This window comes from Nelusetta ayraudi, unplaced genomic scaffold, assembly GCF_046127955.1.
Source record: "Nelusetta ayraudi isolate G7.1 ecotype Tasmania unplaced genomic scaffold, CSIRO-AGI_Nayr_v1 ptg000135l, whole genome shotgun sequence".
Lineage (NCBI taxonomy): Eukaryota > Metazoa > Chordata > Actinopteri > Tetraodontiformes > Monacanthidae > Nelusetta > Nelusetta ayraudi.
In genome coordinates this window covers 11,379,074-11,398,259 of record NW_027466185.1, presented here as the reverse complement: position 1 = coordinate 11,398,259, position 19,186 = coordinate 11,379,074, and the positions used below count along the sequence as shown (strand labels likewise).

Below are 19,186 nucleotides of genomic sequence, written 5' to 3'. Positions count from 1 at the left end.
TCAAACACTTTAAAATGGCAGCCAAAACCAGAAAGATGAGGAAGAAAAAGAAAAATGACTGTTCGAATGGATCAGAGAATAACCAAAATGGCAAAGGCTCAGCCAATGATCAGCTCCAGGAGGATCAAAGAAGATTTAAGATTGCCTCTGAGTACTGTGACAATCAGACAATGTCTATGTGAAGCCAAGCTACCAGCAAGAAGCCTCTGCAAAGTCCCATTGTTAAAAAAAAAAGTGGTTATAATTCGTCAAAGAACGCATTGACTGGCCCAAAAAGGCGTAATATTTTTTTTAATATTTGTGGACTGATGAGAGTAAGATGGTTCTTTTTGGATCCAAGGGCCACAGACAGTTTGTCAGACACCCTGCAAACACTGAATTCAAGCCACAGTACACAGTGAAGACAGTGAAGCATGGTGGTGCAAGCATCATGGTATGGGGATGTTTCTCATACTATGGTGTTGGTCCTATTCATTGCATACCAGGGATCATGAATCAGTCTGAGTACATCAGAATACTGCAAGAAGTCATGTTGCAGTATGCTGAAGAGGAAATGCCCTTGAAATTGGTGTTTCAACAAGACAACGACCCCAAACACACCAGCAAGCCAGCAAAATCCTGGTTCCAGACAAAGAGAATTGAAGTAATGGAGTGGCCAGCACAATCCCCGCACCTTAATCCCATTGAAAATGTATGTGGGCTCACATAAAAAAAAATGCTGTTCATGAGGCAAAACCAAGAAATGCAGAAGAATTGTGGAACGTGGTACAATTGTCCTGGGCTGCAATACCTGTTGACCGGTGCCAGAAGTTGGTCGACTCAATGTACCACAGATGTGAAGCAGTCATCAGAGACCGTGGTTATGCAACTAAATATTAGTTTGTTATTCTCAGGAAAGTTGAATCTTCAAGCATTTCTTAGTTTATACAGTACTTCTTTGAGTTTGTCAAGAAAAATGTCAACACTGCTATTTTTTTGAACATTATATTTCTTGACTTTCTGTAAAATATTATCAAATTCAATGACTTTTTCCAATTTTCTTGCTTTGAAATAGAATGTGCAGTGTCCTCAATGCATTTGTGTTCATTAAATACAATTTATTTGAGGAATTTTGAAGTTTACTCACCTTTTTAAACACCTTTTTAAACATACTGCTATTATTATGAACACAACTGTATATGTGTGTTTGTATAAATATATATATATATGTGTGTGTGTGTGTATAAATATACATATAGTAATCTTACTCTTTATATTATTTGCTTTAGTAACTGAACAGTCAGCTTCTCCATTTCTAATCCATTAGTTGTAAAGCGCCACACTCGTGTGTTCCATCGTCGGTCATGTGATGGTGGTAAGGCGATCGTCAGGTGTTGTCAGCCCGTTGCCCGGAGACGGCCAGTGTAGTTGTAACCAGGGGAAACTACAAGCCGCAAGAAGCAGCACAAGTACCAAGGAGAGCCAACGAGACAAAGTAAGTCATAAGAAAAAATAAATAAATTTCTTGACTTTGTTCTGAAACTGGCAAAGGTTCATCTTGATGTTTCACTTTGCCTCAGTTCAGCAGCTGAGAGGACAAGGGAATTCCTATTTGCATTTTAGCATCTGGTTCAATATTTCTTTCCCATCAAATGCAGAATCTTCTAAATATTTTTTGCATTTTATCAGAATACAGCTTTCATCTGTCAACTGCCCTCCTAAATGATCTATCTAAATTGGGACGAGGACTGCGGCCACAAAAAGTTTTAATTATCCAATGAACAACACTATTGAAGGGATCAATATGTTCCTATGCATTGATTCAACACATGTCTATGGTTTACCTAAATGCAAAATCTCATTGTTCTGTTATCTTTTTTCCAGGGACGCAGGGACTCCTTTGTACAGAGTAGTTTCCACTAAAAAAAAAAAAGGAACCATGAACAGAACAGACTCAAAGACTAAAAACTTGCACAAATTGAGTTTGTGTAAAATGTATATTGAAGATGTTGTAAATTCTATTGTATTGTGTTTTCTTGCCTCCCATCGATGCAGTCCACTTACTCACAGTCACAATTTTTGCAACATTCCCCAGCCACAGGATGTCTGCGCTCCCTGCAAAGCCCGGCCTGCGCCACAGTGTGTCAGAGTGGACCAGCAACAATCGCCAGCTGTCGGCCAAAGCACAGCACGAGCGAAACGTCTCCAACGTGATTCGGCAGGAGGGGAGGTCACTCCGTAATGAAACCAACTGCAAGGTGGGCTCTTGCTTGTGAGGGCAGAGGTCTAAACCGTAAGCCTCACATTCATACACACAAAGGGATTTTTTTCTGCCTCTTCAGACATCCTGGGATGAAATCGACACCTCTCGCAGGCTGAGTGACCGGGCCTGGGATGTCGCTCGCTGCAAAGAGGCGCTGGAAACCTGTGCGTTGAAAGTGGATCAGGAGATGGAGGCTCTAACGCTGGTGAAACCCTTGAGAATACTTGTTCTTAAGCTGATGCGCCAAATGGAACTTTTGGTAAATTGACTGTAATTATATTTGCAAGATTCTTCTGGCAAAGATCCTGTAGAGAGTGTTTGAAAAGGAGATGCAAGAGGAGACGTCAGAAGTTCTTTGCTAGACTCTTGCCAAAGCAAGTTGGGATAAAGGGCAAACTTTTTATCTATCGAGGCTAAAAGAAAGCAGATTGGTTGCAGAGTCTAGCGCAATCAGACGCCTGACTGAACTACTATGGAATTTTGCAAGTGAGATTAGCAACATCTTAGAAGTGAAAACGTAGCAATGCAGCTGCTGTGCAAGGAGAGCAAATGCCCTGCACTTGTTAGACCACCGATTTACATCAGTGATGTATTGTGTCAGTCCAAGGAGCAGACCGAGCAGGCGCTGGCTGCCACCGCCGTTCCCCTGGAGGTCAGTAAGGAATGCCTGATGCTGAGAGACGGACGGCGAGGACACGAGCTGGTCGCCGACCCGGTGGAGGAGGAGCTGAAGAAGGAGGTGGAGCTCATCGAGCGAGTGCAGCAAGATCTGCAGCAACACGTGGACAAGGCCTTCGAGCACCTGTGGTGAGGGGCAATGTGGTGCGACGGAGCCATTGCGGCTCTAATGTCTTTGGTTCTCCGACACCTTTTTTGGCTTCTTTGCTCTGTTTGCCCCTGCAGTGTTTTGCAGGAGGCTCGCCACCACCTCACCGCCGACGTCCAAAACAAGACAGAAGCCCTGGAGATCGATTTGTCCTGTCTGTCGCTTACAATTACGTCGCCCCAGATTTCGCTGAAGACCAACCCAACGCGCGTACCCTCATGGTAACAAACTGAAGCTTTGTTTTCTGTAACAAACAAAAACTTAGTGTTTCCTCTTCTGATATGTGCAAATGGTCTTGCTGTTGTAGCTCTTCCACCCCCAAAGAGTGGATCCAGAACAGCCAGCATAACATTGTTTGTGCCGAAGAGGCCATGCAGGTGTCGCAGCAAATAAGAGAGGACACGAGCCTCAGCAGAGCACAGGTGCATCGGCTGGACAGTGTTTATAGTGCAAATAGTTAAGGATTTCAACTGTTACGGCTCTTTGTTGCACATTCAAACAGCTCAACTCCCTTAAAAAGAAGAGATTTACACCATCATTAAGATCAGGAAGATCATAATTCATAGAAATGTATCACGATTGCCTGATCTTCTTCTCACGCCTAAATTTTCAAATCAAATCACCTTTAAAAAACGTTCTGTTACTCTGTATCCCTTCTAGCTGCAGAACGAGTTGGACACCCAGTGCCGGGCCACAGAGTTCGCTCTTCGCAAGCGCAGTCATCACGAAGAGCAGGCACGCAGCGAGCTGGAGTGGCAGATAAGACACGTAGGCTGACCGAGAGCTCGCCATGTCACGATCATGCCAAGAGCAGTAAAAGGTCGTCCTGATGGCCCGAACGTCTGCTCGTAGACCGAAGGTGAAATGTCAGAGATGGAGGACGACGTCCACGGGCTGGACGCAGACATGCGGGCCAAGACGGCGTCGCTGAAACTGGCTCACACGCGGCTGGAGAACAGGACCAGCAGGCCCGGCGTGGACCTTTGCCGTGATGAGGTTTTAAATCAATTATACCTGATTATCGCCCTTGGTCAGAAACAGGATAAGATCAGATTCTGGTAATGTGTGAGAGCTGAATTCGTTTGAATCGATTGTTTTTCCTTCCTCCAGGTGCAGCACGGCCTCGTTGACGAGGTCCATCAGCTGGAAGCCACAATCGCGGCTCTCAAACAGAAGCTGTCCGAGGCCCAGTGAGTCAGAGCTTCCTGCGAAAGTGGCCTTCGTGTTGTGCGCCATGTTTTATAGAGGGCACATTCAGATCGACCATGACCGCCACTGTGCTAATGGGTCATTTATCAGAATTGCCTGCTTACAAGATATGAAGTGGGATAATAAACACTAATTGCGTTTGCATGCAGCAACAAAGTACGGCCCAAGCTTATTTAGGATTACACGCATATTCTAAATAAGCATGACATACACTAGCAGTTATGCCAAGACACTTTGTTCCGTTGTTTGATTTTGACTTTTTGCTGCCAGAAAATGCCAAAATCAAGAACTCAGTTATTACCAAGTATTTGGATAGCTTCAAGCGTCTCAATAATACAGATAAGGCCGACATCTGTGAACATGTCTCACACTCACTCAGGCACTCACTGCAGAGGATGAAGCTCCATCACTCCCGCATGCTGCAGGATCTTTCCAGAAAGCAGGAGGCCCTCTCCCTGGAACATCGGAGTATGAACACCCGCGGCCACCTGACGACCACGTCCAGCGTTAATAAATCCCTGGTGCCACTCGCTCCTCTGACGAACTCTGGCGGGAAAAGCAGCTTGCAGCTTCTGGCAGAGTGAATCTTAACTGCAGAATGCTTTTTGGCTTGCACTGAACAAAATGAATCTTTGGATTTTTATTTATGAATGTATGTCAGGGAGAAATGTCACCAAAAATACCCCCTTCTCTACACTCCTGTGTGTGCTTAATTGTGTTTCAGACTGTATTGTGATTATTACCACTGGCTCCACCTACGCCTTTAAACATTTTTAGCACAAAGTTTTGTTCAAAGTGTGTAGAAGATGATTATTTGCCGGTGCTCACGTTCACCCGTGTGGTGAGGTCATTACTTTTATCAGCCATTAGCTTTAATGGCTTTGTTTGGCCTCGCCATAATATTTGATCAACTGATGCTCTTTGGGCATGAGGGGAGATAATGATGTGAACTTTGTATCATGAAGTATCCGCGTTTAGATAAATACAATCTGGTAAACATGAAGTAACCTAAAAACCACAGATGATAATAGGTGGTTAACTCATCTGGAATGTCCTGAGATGTTTTTTTGCTCATTATTGCTGGATTTTGCCTCGGTGGGTGTTTATTTGTATTTGTGACTATACGTCACACGCATAACATTATTAGCAAATCTACCCAATTTTCTATTTTCATAGAAACAGTAAGACATATCATTGTTTGCTAGCAACAACATTTTTGTTGGTCTCACTTAAAAACAACAGTTAGTTCCACTTTCAACACAAATGCTAAACCTGTTTGAAACCGAGACACACTACACTAATTTAAATATGGGTCGACATCTATTTCTTCACAATTTGTTTTTTTCAACAGTGTACTGTAAAAAGATAATAAAATCAGTCCATTTAGACAACATTTTATCACATAAAATGAAACGCAAACCGCAGTACCTAGACAAATAGTGGCAAAGAGTTAGCAAGTGGCCTCCAGTGTTAGCTAGCACATGCTACCACCATTACAATATAATGGCAAGTGAAAACAAAGATGCGCCACCAGACTTGTCACAGTTAGTAAAAGAGGTGTTTGCCATTCGCTTTCACCGTAATCCAAAGAAATACTTTCTCTCTTTGAACTCCGACAATGATGTGCCAATCAGGAATTATTGCTCACCTAGCGCACTGACGTAATACCGCTTCTGACTAATGAAGCAGAGTGGCTAATATATTGAATAATATATATCAGAGTAAAGGCTAACATACTTGGTTATAAATAGTGAATATTTACCCCCTTTCATCCATATATGTATCGGCAAGTAAACACATTTGTTATCAACAGTGGTCAACACAATCCAACATCAATGTTGTAATGTCTCTTGTCTCTAATCTACTCTCGTTATCCTGCTCAAATTGAATGCCCCTGCAATACCCTGATTTTCTGGTCAATTCTTCCTCACAAAAACAATAAATAAAAAAAATAAAAAAAAAACTTTTGTGTGACACCATCCTTTGCTCACGCCCACCTTGACACATGCACACACTGGACGACTCATTCTCCTACCATAAAACTGTGAGAAGTGGCTCCATCTCACAGACAAGTCCACCGTTTGCCAAAGCCCAGCCCAGCCTGCCCTTCTCATCCGCCATCAACTTCAGCACATTTATGACTTTACTGCCAGCGCTCCAGTTCATTCAGATGGCCTCAGTCCCAATGCGGACAGCCATGTATTTCCTGACTCGCAGGATTCTTCTGAATCATTTCACTTAAAGGCCCAGATGCTACTACTCTGTTTTCCTCTGCTGAGAAGGTAATTACAGCATCGTGGTGCCTGCTAAATGCCCCGACTTCTGCATGAGTGGATTCGCTTCCTGCTTATCTGCTGCTCTGTGATGATGTCGTATGCACCTCGCCCCCGCCGTGCCCCCTCCTGGCCACCGCCTCCTTTTTTTTTCACTTCTTCTTCTTTTTGCTGCCTCGTAGGTTGACATCGGATTAATTTGTCGGGTGGAGAAACCTGCTGAGATCTAGGCTACCTCATCAGCTCCTGGAGAAGGACATCATTTGCCACAGGATTTAAAAATGATCCCGCATCCAACCAGTGATTATTTTTGATTGCCTGCTTTGCCTGCAGCCTGACCCCACTGGAGGATTTACCCATGTCCCGTTAAGCTGGCAGGTCGTGGTGCTGTTTTGTCGACTTCCCACACGTCTCACCGGTCTTCTCGTCTGCAACTGAAGAGATGGAAGTGTCTTACCAGCATTACGTCGCTGCCATAATCTTTATCATCACTTTCCTTCTTGGTCTTCCTGCCAACCTGTTGGTGCTATTTGTGTATGTGCGCAAGGCCCACAAGCGAGGTATCACACCCAACATGGTCTACGCCTTCAACCTGTGCATAGCCAACCTGTTGCTCTTGATGTGGTTGCCTATTAAGACCATGGAGACCGTGCTCCAGGACTGGACACTACCAGAACTCCTCTGCCCCATCTACAGCTTCTGCTTCTTCTCCACGCTGTACGGCAGCTGTCTGTTCATCACAGCAGTGACGGTGGGCCGCTACCTCAGCGTTGCCTTCCCAATTATTTACAAAAGATACCGCCGCACCCGCTTTTCCTGCCTCATCAGCGTTGCACTGTGGGCCGTGGTGTTCCTTCACCTCGCTATGGTTCTGGTGATTGAAAAAGGAGACCATTTTGTCTCGGTTGATGGAAATACCTTGGCCTGCTTTCACTACTTTAACGATTCTCAGCTGTACATTCTGCTGCCGCTACGCCTGGAGATGGCAATTGTGATGTTTATTTTGCCTCTCATCATGACGTTGTTCTGCACTGTGCGATGCATTATCCTGATCTGGCGCACGAATTTGCGCCCATTGGGCAAGAGAAGAGTGTTGACTGTTGCAGTGACCACCTTGATTGTGTTCGTAGTGTGCTACGCGCCCTACAATGCCTCGCACATTGTTGGGTTTGTGCAAAAGACAAGCGTTGACTGGAGGACGTATGCGTTGTTGATGAGCTCCTGTAATGTCTTCCTGGACCCCGTGGTCATGCTGATGTTGTCGCCTGCAGCGTCGCGAGGACTCTTGGGGAGAATGTGTGGCAGGCAAAGCCTGTTCAGCCAAACAGAGGGATTTCGCAATCCACCGAATAGCGCCAATGCCGTTGCAAATACCAAGGGTCTGCCTACAATGTCTGAAAGGAGCCAAGGAGGAGCACATGGAACCAAAGTGACTCATGATTAACGCCACAGTTGGTGTGGACTGCAGGGATTCCTAGAATACCTTCTTGTCAAAGTACTGTATCTTGAGTTTCATGGCACATTTCATTCAGTTGACAACTTTCCATTTGTAACTCTCAATGAGCAGGATAAAGGTGACTGCTGTTGTTAACATTGTTAGCCCATACTTTGATATGACAGCACTCTACATGATGGTCTGCTTTAGAAAGCACAAAAAAGACATGCATTAAACAGACTAAATGTTCTTAATGTGACTTTTTAAGGACGATAAAAAAAAACAACCAAATGCCTAAAAACACACAGTTGTCAAACAGCTCAGCCTTACTGGAGTGTGACCTCAAGGTTGTCCGAGTTCCTCTGGTTTCAATCTCGGCAGGCCGTTTTCAATTCCTTTGATAGTACTTTGATGACCCTGGGCTCTGATTTGCAATTGAACACACCATTCTATTTCAGTTCAAGTCACTCCTAATGCGTCATCACAGGTTACAACTTCCCTATTTGCTACATACATAAAGAAGAAGGTGATAACCAAAACAGTTGTTGGAGCACTGCTATGTCGTTAAAGCGTAACCGAGTGCCTGTGTTTTGCCCTTGTCTCTGCCAGTGATGACGCAATTGAGCATTTTGGGTTTTAAGCAATCAGTCAGTGTGGCTAATGTTTGCAGATCCACTTCACTTCAATGATTTTACTTTCATTCAATAATTTACCTGTTGGACGGTGATTCACTTGCCTTACTCAAATGGCTCGTCTAAATGGAGGCATCAGCGTTTTTTCAAATCAAGAGATCACATAATTGAATGAATTAAACAGTATTTTTTCAGCATGTTTTTCTTTTAATGTTTTTTTAAAAGTAATTTAAAATAAAAAATAATGGAAATAAAACAAGTCAAGCAATGTGTTGTTGTTATTTTAAGATATACACCATCTTTTACTATCCATTTTGCAGTGAATTATTGGCTACTTATTCTTTACTCCTTAACGCAGCACAGTTAGGACTTGTTGGACCAGTTTTTAAAATAAACATGAGATGCTGCACTCGTCCAGATTAAAATTATAAGTGTGCCCTAAACAGGATGTCTTTGACTCCACCTTAAGGAGCCTCGGACTTAACACGCACCACTGAGAAACTGATCAACGCGGGCGTGTTGATTTAGCTCTTGGTCTACAGGCCTTGGCTCTTCAAGGTCCCGAGAGGAAAAAGTAATGTACAATTTGCGTGCTACTGCACAAGCCATAAAAATAAGTCCAGTTGTTTGAGGAGTTGTAAAGCTGTTTCGACCCACCACAATCACCTGGTGCCTATATTAGCCTCTGTAGCCAAAAGTCCACTACTGTGCTTCTGTTTCTCTTAAAAAGAAAAACACTCAGCATAATAATATAAAAGTTCTGGAACCAGTCTGCTTAATTAGGGATTACCTTATACTCATGGTTGTAGGCGGGTGTCACTTGGTGAAGGCTGGTACACAATGGGCAAATCACCACTCCATCCACCACACACTCACACTTGAAGACAATTTGGCCTGGTTGCCAATTAGTCTTCTTTGTGTTATTGCACTACATCTTATTCCCTCTATTGTATCATTCTTTAACAAAATGCGGCTTTGTGGAGGTAGTACAATTTTAAAATAAATAAATAATGTAAAAAAACAAAAACAAAACAACAACCCTCAAACATCTAAACTATCATTTTGCAAACAATAGATAAAATATTTTCATTGTTAAATATTAAGAACAAAACTCTACTTTTTGTCTGTTTCGATAAGAGGCTATAGTAATAAACAGACCATGAGCGCAATCTAACTGTGTATGCCAGCACTGAAAACACATTAAGCAGCTGATAAACCCGTCTGGGCTGCAGCAGCACAAATTTAGTGTCTGTTGTCCACAGATCAGCCAGGGATCATTTGGCACTCTGCAACCGAGTACTCACAGGTTTATCGTTTTAGACAGACAGACTTAAAAAAAAGAGGTTGATGACATAAAACCACCAGAACACGGTGGCACTGCTGACTGAAACAGACTGGGTCCTCAGCTACCTGGCACCCGGGACGCCTTTGCTAACAGCTGACAGGTAAATCAGTGTAAAAATTTGGTATTGATGCAAACGCAGCTAGAGAGGATTCATTCAAATGAAAAAGAAAATATGCATATTTTTCCTTGGTAAAATAACTTTTAAATTATTTTTAGACTACACTTTATGGTGTATTGTGCATCAACTTATTGGAAATTTAGACATGGAGGCTCCATTAATAGTCACATATTGTTGTCAGTTTGTATGTAAATAAGAATAGTTACTAATATTTATGAAGACATCAGGAATACATTGAGGAAATTAAACAACAACCACCTGATTTCTTTGTTTATATGTTTATTTCCTTTCAAAAAAAACTGTTGTACGTCTGCGTCATTATTATTGGTATTGTTCGACGGTTTGGCCATTTTCCATACAAAACAGACAGCTTTCGGGACAAGATGTTAAAACTAAAGAACTCTCCGCCCTCTGCTGGCCAGTACAGGCAGAACAAGCGCCCGATTTGCTTTCTGGCAATGGAAGAAATGCATCAGATGCATCTGACCCTCACTTTCTCACTTCATGGCCTATGACACACACACACACACACACACACACACACACACACACACACACACACACACACACACACACACAGCCCTCTTCCAGCATCATCACGTAGAGCTGTTGGGCGGTTGCCTGGAGATGGTGTTTGGACAGAGGCGGGGAAAAGAGATTGGATCTGGAAGCTTATTAAATTTTCCACGTTGAGGGCAAGATAGCTGGTATTCAGTGGGACACATCTATTAAGCGGAGTCCTCCGATCTGATCAAACAGTCGGCTTCCAGGAGGCGAAGTATGCAGCCAGCGTCGCAACGGAGCGTCTGCTGAGTCACTCAGTGAGATTCACTCAACTAAAAGTATGTATGACTTGACTAAAATTTTACATATTTGCTTAAATTGTGTTTGAGTCTCATATTGAACTTGAAAACCGCAACAAAAACATGTGAATGCTGGGTTGAAAATGTTGAAGTTTTATTTAGCAAAAATAATCTCAACGATCAAACACTTAATCAAACCCATTTTTTTTTTGGTAAGTTGTTCATTAATTTTTTTTTAGTCAATATAACAATTTTAATATTTAATTATTTTTTTCTAATAATAATTGCACTGTCTATTTTTTTCATGAGATTGAGTGGTAGTATATCTATAGTTTTTGAACTTAGCTTTTTTTGGTTTTTGGTGAGTTTTATTATTTTACGAGGTTGTCAGAGTGGACAAGTCAAAGTGTCATATTCACAGCTGAGGTGCGCATAATGAAATAATACACAGCGTAGGCGACTGGGAACGCAAGGCAAACAATGCATTCCATTATTGCACACCAGAAATTACAAGGACAAACAACCTGTACAGGAAGTGCTGGAGAGGAACCACAAAAGTGACTGTTAAATATTGTAAACCCAAATATTTCCAATTGAGATCTGTAAAATATGCTGGGATTATTGTTTATATTGATTTTTTTTTTTTTTTTTTTTTTGACTGTAATTTTTACACATGCAAGGTCATAGAAAGGGGCCAGCCAGAGGAGAACTTTATACTTGAGAGTCAATTGATTTCCATGTTGGAGAAAACGGCTGTTTGGGAGAAGCGTCCACCCAGCGGGGATGTATGAGACTTCCATTAGGCAGGAAAGAGTCCAGTGGTGGACAGTGTCTTCATTAGAAGCAGATCACCATAATCCAGCAACCACATCATCCACATCCATCCATCTTCTATACCTGCTTCCTCCTGCACTCAGGGTCAACCACATGTCTTCTTCCTTTAAAAGAGAAAATATTATTTGATTCATTTTTTTTCCTCCTTTTTCAGCAATCTAAAGACTCTTTTTGGATGAATCTCTCATTTGTAACAAATTTTAAAGTGTTCCTTGGTTTGTTATTGAACTGACTTTGCATTTGTATAATGCAAGCACAGAGCACAATGCTTACAATGTTCTCAGCTCGAACTGAGTAACACTGATAATTATTAATCTTCATCTTGAAAACATGCTTGGCCTTGCTGTTGACTAGCGTGTAAACCCCGCCTCCGGCCAAAGATGGATGGATGGATGGATGGATAGATAGATGGATAGATGGATAGATGGATGCAATTAAAGCGGCACCATTTAGAATTTTAAAAAAATCGAATAATCCTTGTAGCGGCCATGGATTTGAGCCAAAGCCCTGAGGTCCATCTGTCGAGGTTCAACCTGCAGGTAAATGAAGTTGAACCCGAGACCTTTTCTGCTTTTTCCCTCGGCCTGCAGCGACCCTCGGTGGGGGAAGCGTCCGCCGCCATGCTGTACAGCAGACTGCTGCTCATTGTCTACATCTTCACCTTCCTGATGGGCGTCCCCGCCAACATCGTGGCTTTCTGCACATTCTGCCGCAAGGTGCGGCGGAAGGCCACGCCCATCGACGTGCTCCTCCTCAACCTGACCGTGTCTGACCTGGTCTTTCTCGCCTTCCTACCCTTCAAGATGAAGGAGGCGGCAGACGACATGGCCTGGCTGCTGCCCTACCCGCTCTGCCCCTTTACGGGCTTCGTCTTCTACTTCACCATCTACAACAGCACGCTGCTGCTCACCGCCGTCAGCGTGGAGCGCTACCTGGGCGTGGCCTACCCGCTCCGCTACTCGGTGTGGCGCCGGCCACGCTACGCCGCCGCTGCCAGCGCCGCCTTCTGGCTGGTGACCATGCTGAACCTCAGCTTCGTCTACATCATCCCCTACGTGCAGTGGAACCGCGGCGACAGCAACGGCACGGGCGAGGGCCTCCCCGCCCCGCCGCCGCCCACCTGCTACCTGGACTTCACCGAGGACGAGCTGTACATCCTGGTGCCGCTGCGCCTGGAGCTCTTCCTCGTCCTCTTCTGCGTGCCCTTCGCCATCTGCTGCTTCTGCTACGTCAACTTCGTGCTCATCCTGTCGCGCCTGCCCAACATCAGCCGGCGGCGGCGGCTGCGCGCCATCGGCCTGGCGCTGGGCACGCTGGTGGTGTTCACCGTCTGCTTCGGCCCGTACAACGCCTCGCACGTGGTGGGCTTCGTGCGGCTGCAGAGCGAGTCGTGGAGGAACGTGGCGCTGCTTTCCAGCACCTTCAACGCCTGCCTGGACCCCTTCATCTTCTACTTCTCGTCCACGGCCGTGCGGAGCATGCTGAGCCACTGCTTCCGCAGCGTGGTGGCCAAGCTGCACACCCTGTGGTGCTGGGGGCAGCCTGGCCCTCCTCCACAGAGAACCCCCAAGGCTGAGAGATACAAAGAAGCTCCCGTGGCTTGAGGTGTAATAACTGGTGCGGTTTGTGTAAAACGCAAAATCACTGACTTGACTTTGTGACCCAATTAAGAGTTTGTAAATATTGATCTTGCCTCAACCGATCAGTGGCTGACGGACAAGTTGAAACATTTTTCGTCACCCTTGAACTATGGCTCCCAGAATCAGTGGAGTGCTTTGTTGTTGTTTTTTTGTTCCAGGTTTTATCGTTTTGGAAAAAACCCCCGGGGGTTGACACGTGACGGTTTATGGTTGTTTTTTTTTTATATATATGGTTTTATGGCTAATTTTTTTGTAGTCTCGCTCTCATGTAGCTCATGATCTCAAAATAAACTCTGTCACATTTCTAAATATATACAGCCGTGTGTCTTCAGATGGCTCATTGTTGAAACCCGCTCTGTACCCAATGTCACCTTTCCACCGAGCAGCAGGTCGTTGTTGGCCGCAGTTGGTTAGAATGGAAGGTAAGGGTTGTGCTAGTGGAATTATGATATTGTTTATTATAACAGTTTATGTCAAGGGATAGTTTACCCAATTATGACATTCTACCAATTTGCTACTGACTTGTAGATGGAGGCTTCAGTGAGAATTTCTAATCCATGTTACCTCATTGCATACCCCCAGAGGTGGGAAGTAAGAAGGGCAAATACTTCATTCATGTACATAAGTACATTTTTCAGGTATCTGTACTTGAGTATTTCTTTTTCTGACCACTTTTACTCCCTATATTTGAACACAAACATCTGTAGATTGGCAAAAACAAGATACAAATTCTTTGAAAATTACTTATTACTATAGTTGCTGCTTGTAGTGGAGCTAATAGAAATATGCTGTTGTGTTGATAAATATAAAACTGGATCATATGTTAGAGGGAAATTATTTCAGTGTACCTCAACCAATGTATTGTTTCATTAATTGCAAAAAAACAAACTTTTTACTCTAATACATTTCAGGACCTGTACTTTCTTACTTTTATTTGAGTAAAGAGGTTGAATCAGTACTTTTATTGTTACCAGAGTACTTCTTTTACACAATTATCTATACTTTTACCTACATACAAAATGTGAATACTTTTGCCCTCTGCATCAAGACACTGCGAAAGGCATCACAAGAGTTGTATGGACACGTTTTGTCCCTTTTTTCTATTGTTAATTGTTTGTGCGACTTCACATTTTTAATTTTTTTTTTTACCAGTCTTCATCTGCATAGCATTGAGTAGTAAATGGCTGAAATGTCAATACTTACTTGGTCAGTGGGCTAATTGTTTCATAAGAACACAAACACACAAAACAGGCAATGCAGGTTAAACATCCTTCTGTGTAATGAAGAGTCTGCTTGATGGAAGGTGGGAATTTTCTAGAGAAGAAAAAAAAAGAAAAGAAGTGGATGTTGTGCTGCCGAGGCAGGAAGCCAGGGGCTGCAACCCCAAACCAATATGGAGTTATAAACAGTTTAAATAAGTCCAAACATAGATTGCACATCCTGCAATAATGTATGTACGGCTCTGAGGTCCGGCCATGTCAAACAGGAAGTGACTGATAACGGCTCGCTGGCCATTTCCTGTCAATAACAGCGGAGGCAGCCGGATCGTACCGAGTCCATATATAGATAACGTTTTAATAGAGTCCAGTTCTATACTCTGCCGCTGGCGTGTTGGTTCAGCGGCACTCTTCGTGAATTGATTGGTTTGTTGTGTAAACGTGACTCACAAGCGCTCTAATGAATCTAATTTCCTCGTGTTCCTCGGAGAGTAATGGTACTGCCGAGCAGCATTCATCTTCTGGACGTCGAAAAGAAAATTATGTTTATGTTGCTTGAGTTAACTTGACGTTTATTCCATCACTCACACTGTGTAAAGGCCTGTCGTGTTTGACTAAAAAAACAAAACAATATCCAGTTGGTTGTTTCGAAGAAAAACAACACCAGCTGTACAATCAATCACAAACTTGGCCTAAATGACATTAGGTACAAACTGTACTTAGTATGATCTCAACAAGACTAAATGAATATGGTCCGATAACATTTCAAAAGAAAAAATTATTGGCTAAAAATGGTATAAAAAAATTCTTAAGAGAGTCAAATAAAATGTAAACTTGTAATAAACATGTAACTAATATCAACTTCTCAAAAGTTTTGTTTTTGTTATTGCAAAAAAAAAAAAAATTTAAAAATCAGCTTGCTTTTGGAAAAAAAAAGTTTTCAGCTTTTTTTTTTTCTGCTTTTAGTATCTAAGTGTTGTGCCTGATTCTAATTAGATGAGCCTCTAATCGTTGCACGACAGCAGCTTTACATTGACGGACAACGTCCGATGAGGACAATGCACAAAATTCATTTTGAATGAGCAAAGTGCAAACCGAGGACATGGAGTCCAGCGGTCGGTCACCTGTTTCAAACAGCGACGACAACGCTCAGATCCACACGCTGCTCCGCTTCCTTCAGCACTGAGTTCAAAATGGACAAACGAGATTTCATACACAGAGTATTTATTCAAAATAATTAAATATATAAACCAAAAAAAAATAAAAAGGCTCAACTTAGGACCAGTATCAGATGAGTGTTAAGACAAAACAAGTCTTGACATACAGTTTTTAGCTCTAAAGGTGACATTATTTCATGATCAGGCCAAAGAAATAAAAACAACAACAAGCAAACAAACAATAAAAAGGACATTAATATACTGTGAAACCGAAATATTACTTCTTGAGTGCGTTACGCAGCCAAACACAGAAGTTTTAACAATTTATTATTTTGGGGCGGGAGGAGGGTGGGGGGGACCCTTAACGTGGGAAAGGGTCACTCGTGGAGGAAAGAAAAATGAACAGAAGAGACATCTTTAAGTCTGTAAACCTCAAAACTTCACATTAGGAAAATCAAACAGTGACCTTTGGAACAGACTCTCGCCTCGTTATTGCCGTCCATTCAAGAGCGAACACACACGCACGACCCACGTCGGAAACAACAGAAATGTTTTTTTTACAGGCAGCTGGAGCCGGAGTCATGTTCACGCAGAAACCGCAAGTCTAATAAATAATGCTACACAACATCTAACCCGAGCTACTGCAAAGTCGCCAGCGTTTTCTTCCCGTTTTATTGTATCGGTGAGAGATGTTTGTTTTTTGGGTTGTGCTTGCGAGTGCTCGCCCACTGAAGAGCCCATTCTCCCGACGTGCCCGACACACAGGCCGTTTGGTCCGGTCGGCTACACACGGATCACTTCTGCATATATATATTTGTATTCTTGGCATTTGTCAACACGTTTCCACATACACACCCCCGAAACTTTTTCCAAAAAAAAAAAGAAAAAAAAGAAACAAGAACATCAAAAACAAAAAAAACCTCACAATCACACCATACAATATTGTTACGTATCAACATAGACTTCTCAATGTAGAACTGGGCCTCGGGTGGCCCTTGTGTAAGTTAATATTTAATATTCATTCAATTTATTCTCATTATATCAGCACCATCAGGAAAAGGCACGGTCTGTCGATAGACATATTGCTCCAAGTTTGAACGTTGAACCCTCCAAAAAAAATAAAAAATGAAAAATGAAAAAAAGGTCCCATATTATGATTTTTCAGACGCTACTCAGCCACGCGCGAGCAACGATCCGCAAAAAAAATCCAGAGAGCTGCAAGGAAAGATATTTAGCCGTCGGTATTAGCATTCTGCTAAAACGGATGTTGGGAAGGACACAGAATCCAGGCCGCTGCAGGATGGAGACGCACACACCTGGCTGGAGGCGTCGCCACCAAGCTGACAGGCCAGGGACACTTCTAGCTACTGTCAACGGTGAACGGAACGGCGGCATAATACGGGACCTTCAATGTGTGTGCAGAAAGAATATCAAACATGAGCGCTCTGTTTGTCTTTTCACGCGCGACAAGACGTCTTGCATAACACCGACTTCCGAGGGCCCTCTGATATTCTGAGATGATTAAAGAGTCGCAGACGCAAGGAAAGAAGGAAGGAAGTCTTCTTCCTGGGTCTTTTTTGCCGAGGAGGGTTGACGGTTCTTCGGATCGCTAGACGTCACGGCATCGAACCCCTACGGCGGACAGAATCGTTCGGCTTTTCACGCAAGTAAACCTGTTGCATTATTACTGTAACTGGGGAGAGGAAAGAAACATGATCGCAGACAGGTCTGGTTACTAAAACGCCGTGTTCCACTCGAGCTTTTAACAGGGTTTGGGGCTAAAACAAGTGGTTTGAGCATGACATCACATCATTATCTTTACATATAAATATATCTCTCAACTCCTTAATCACTAAAAAAAAATATTTATTTTGGAGGAGAAGGCATCTGATGTCCAGCGCTCTGGGACGGCCTCCAGAGGTCAGAGGTTAATTGGCCGTTTGCGGCCTTTTCTGGAGCGGAAAACTGAATCCTCTCAGTAAGGCTCTCTGTGGACTTTTCACCTACAGTATTGACGAGGACCACAACTAGTCTTCAAGTAAGAGCAAAGGCTGGTAATGTCTGACGTTAAGACTCGGCTTCTTCGCAACAAGACTGGGGGAGGTGCGGGGAGTGGGGGGTGGGGGTGGGGGGGTTATTAGGTCGAGTCCAGACATCAAAACTCTGTCCAACCCTTAAACAGTGCAGTTAAATACCATATGCTCTAAGTCTCTCTGTATTAATAAATGCCTATATGTATCTGATAAATTATTAAATATATGTGTGTGTGTGTGTGTGTGGGGGGGGGGGTTTCCATAGCAGCTTCAATTTGGTTGTGGTGACGTGCGGCCGGCACAGCGAGAGGCGCAGAGCCGACCAGCACGATGCTGTAAGAAGGTCGGAGGGTCCGCCGCCCTCCCTCCCTCTGCCCAGCTGTCCAGGCACTGTGGTTTGGTCCAAGTGATGAAACCTGACGCCTAAACTAGTGGAGAAATAAATAGGGCTGGGCATCGGCAGACACGTCTGGAGACACTGGTCAGAGATCCAAAATATAAGGTAACCGTTGTTTTATTACTTAGATTTAGAAAGCGTTCACTGACCAGCCATTCTAAAAGTAGCAGGAATATGTGCTTGATTGTAAATGAAAAATTAATTCACTCTTAATAAAATGTTAATTAAAGTACCATCTCAGAAAGGTGCTGAAACACAATTAAATAATAAATATGATAAATCTTTGAATTTTTGGACATTTTATGTTTATGAGGAAAATCATTAAAATATGAAAAGAAAGATGTAATTTTAAATACAAGGATTAGATTTTTGGAGAAGTGCAGGCCAGACTTTAGGACAAACGAAGCAAAGTGAATGTGAGGAAACCGGGAACGATTCTGACGTCTGTCTCTCAAACCAATGGGCGCGATTGCGATTTTTTTTTTTTTGCTTTCAAAAACGTAAATTCAGTGGGCATTTTATGAAGTTCGCCTCTGCACTCTCTAACATGACTGCTCCTTTACCTTAGAACGTACGCTGGCACAGAAATGGGTGTTGTTGCGAGCTGTCCTGACGGAAAGCCTGCAGGTGTGGAGCTGCGTGCAGCTAGCACGAACAACACAAAGAAACAGAGAAATATAATGGCGCTGCGCACAGTAGCAACGTAAACACTCGGAAAGATAAATTATACGACTTGATTAACACCTCCGCCATCGTGTCAACAAATGTACATGATTGCCCTCATAAAAGCAGATTTTATGGCAGAATCAACAATTAGGAGACGGCAGAGGGACTTAAAATGGTCACAAATTAAAACTGATTGCAGCTCTTCAACCTCGACAGGCACTTAGTTTAATCTCCCCCAGACAACTGTCACACACCCTTGCGCACACGCACATTCAACTGAATGCCGAATACTTCACATTCCTGAATTTATGCACCATAATCACTTGCCAAGACTCACTCCAACCACGATTTTAACAAAT

General features: G+C 43.2%; 3 protein-coding genes across 4 annotated transcripts; all 3 read left to right on the top strand.

Moving 5' to 3' along the window:
* Positions 1–1,378: 1,378 nt before the first annotated feature.
* tekt2 (tektin 2 (testicular)) lies at positions 1,379–5,061 on the top strand. Of its 2 annotated transcripts, none has more exons than XM_076011630.1 (10): positions 1,379–1,474; positions 2,081–2,237; positions 2,322–2,447; positions 2,844–3,049; positions 3,146–3,289; positions 3,376–3,490; positions 3,729–3,836; positions 3,921–4,064; positions 4,179–4,258; positions 4,657–5,061. In XM_076011630.1, exons 2-10 carry the CDS (start codon positions 2,082–2,084, stop codon positions 4,859–4,861), a joined length of 1,284 nt encoding a protein of 427 aa, XP_075867745.1. In that variant the 5' UTR covers positions 1,379–1,474; position 2,081; the 3' UTR covers positions 4,862–5,061. The 2 variants fall into 2 exon arrangements, with proteins under 2 accessions (XP_075867745.1, XP_075867743.1); XM_076011628.1 differs by having other exon boundaries at positions 2,322–2,501.
* Positions 5,062–6,888: 1,827 nt separating this feature from the next.
* On the top strand, positions 6,889–8,885 carry LOC142877201 (free fatty acid receptor 3). The gene has a single exon (XM_076011631.1). The coding sequence runs from the start codon at positions 6,993–6,995 to the stop codon at positions 7,992–7,994; it is 1,002 nt and encodes a 333-aa protein (XP_075867746.1). The 5' UTR covers positions 6,889–6,992; the 3' UTR covers positions 7,995–8,885.
* Positions 8,886–10,668: 1,783 nt separating this feature from the next.
* On the top strand, positions 10,669–13,485 carry LOC142877294 (free fatty acid receptor 3-like). The gene is made up of 2 exons (XM_076011773.1): positions 10,669–10,922; positions 12,308–13,485. The coding sequence occupies exon 2, from the start codon at positions 12,338–12,340 to the stop codon at positions 13,319–13,321; it is 984 nt and encodes a 327-aa protein (XP_075867888.1). The 5' UTR covers positions 10,669–10,922; positions 12,308–12,337; the 3' UTR covers positions 13,322–13,485.
* The last annotated feature ends 5,701 nt before the right edge of the window (positions 13,486–19,186 follow it).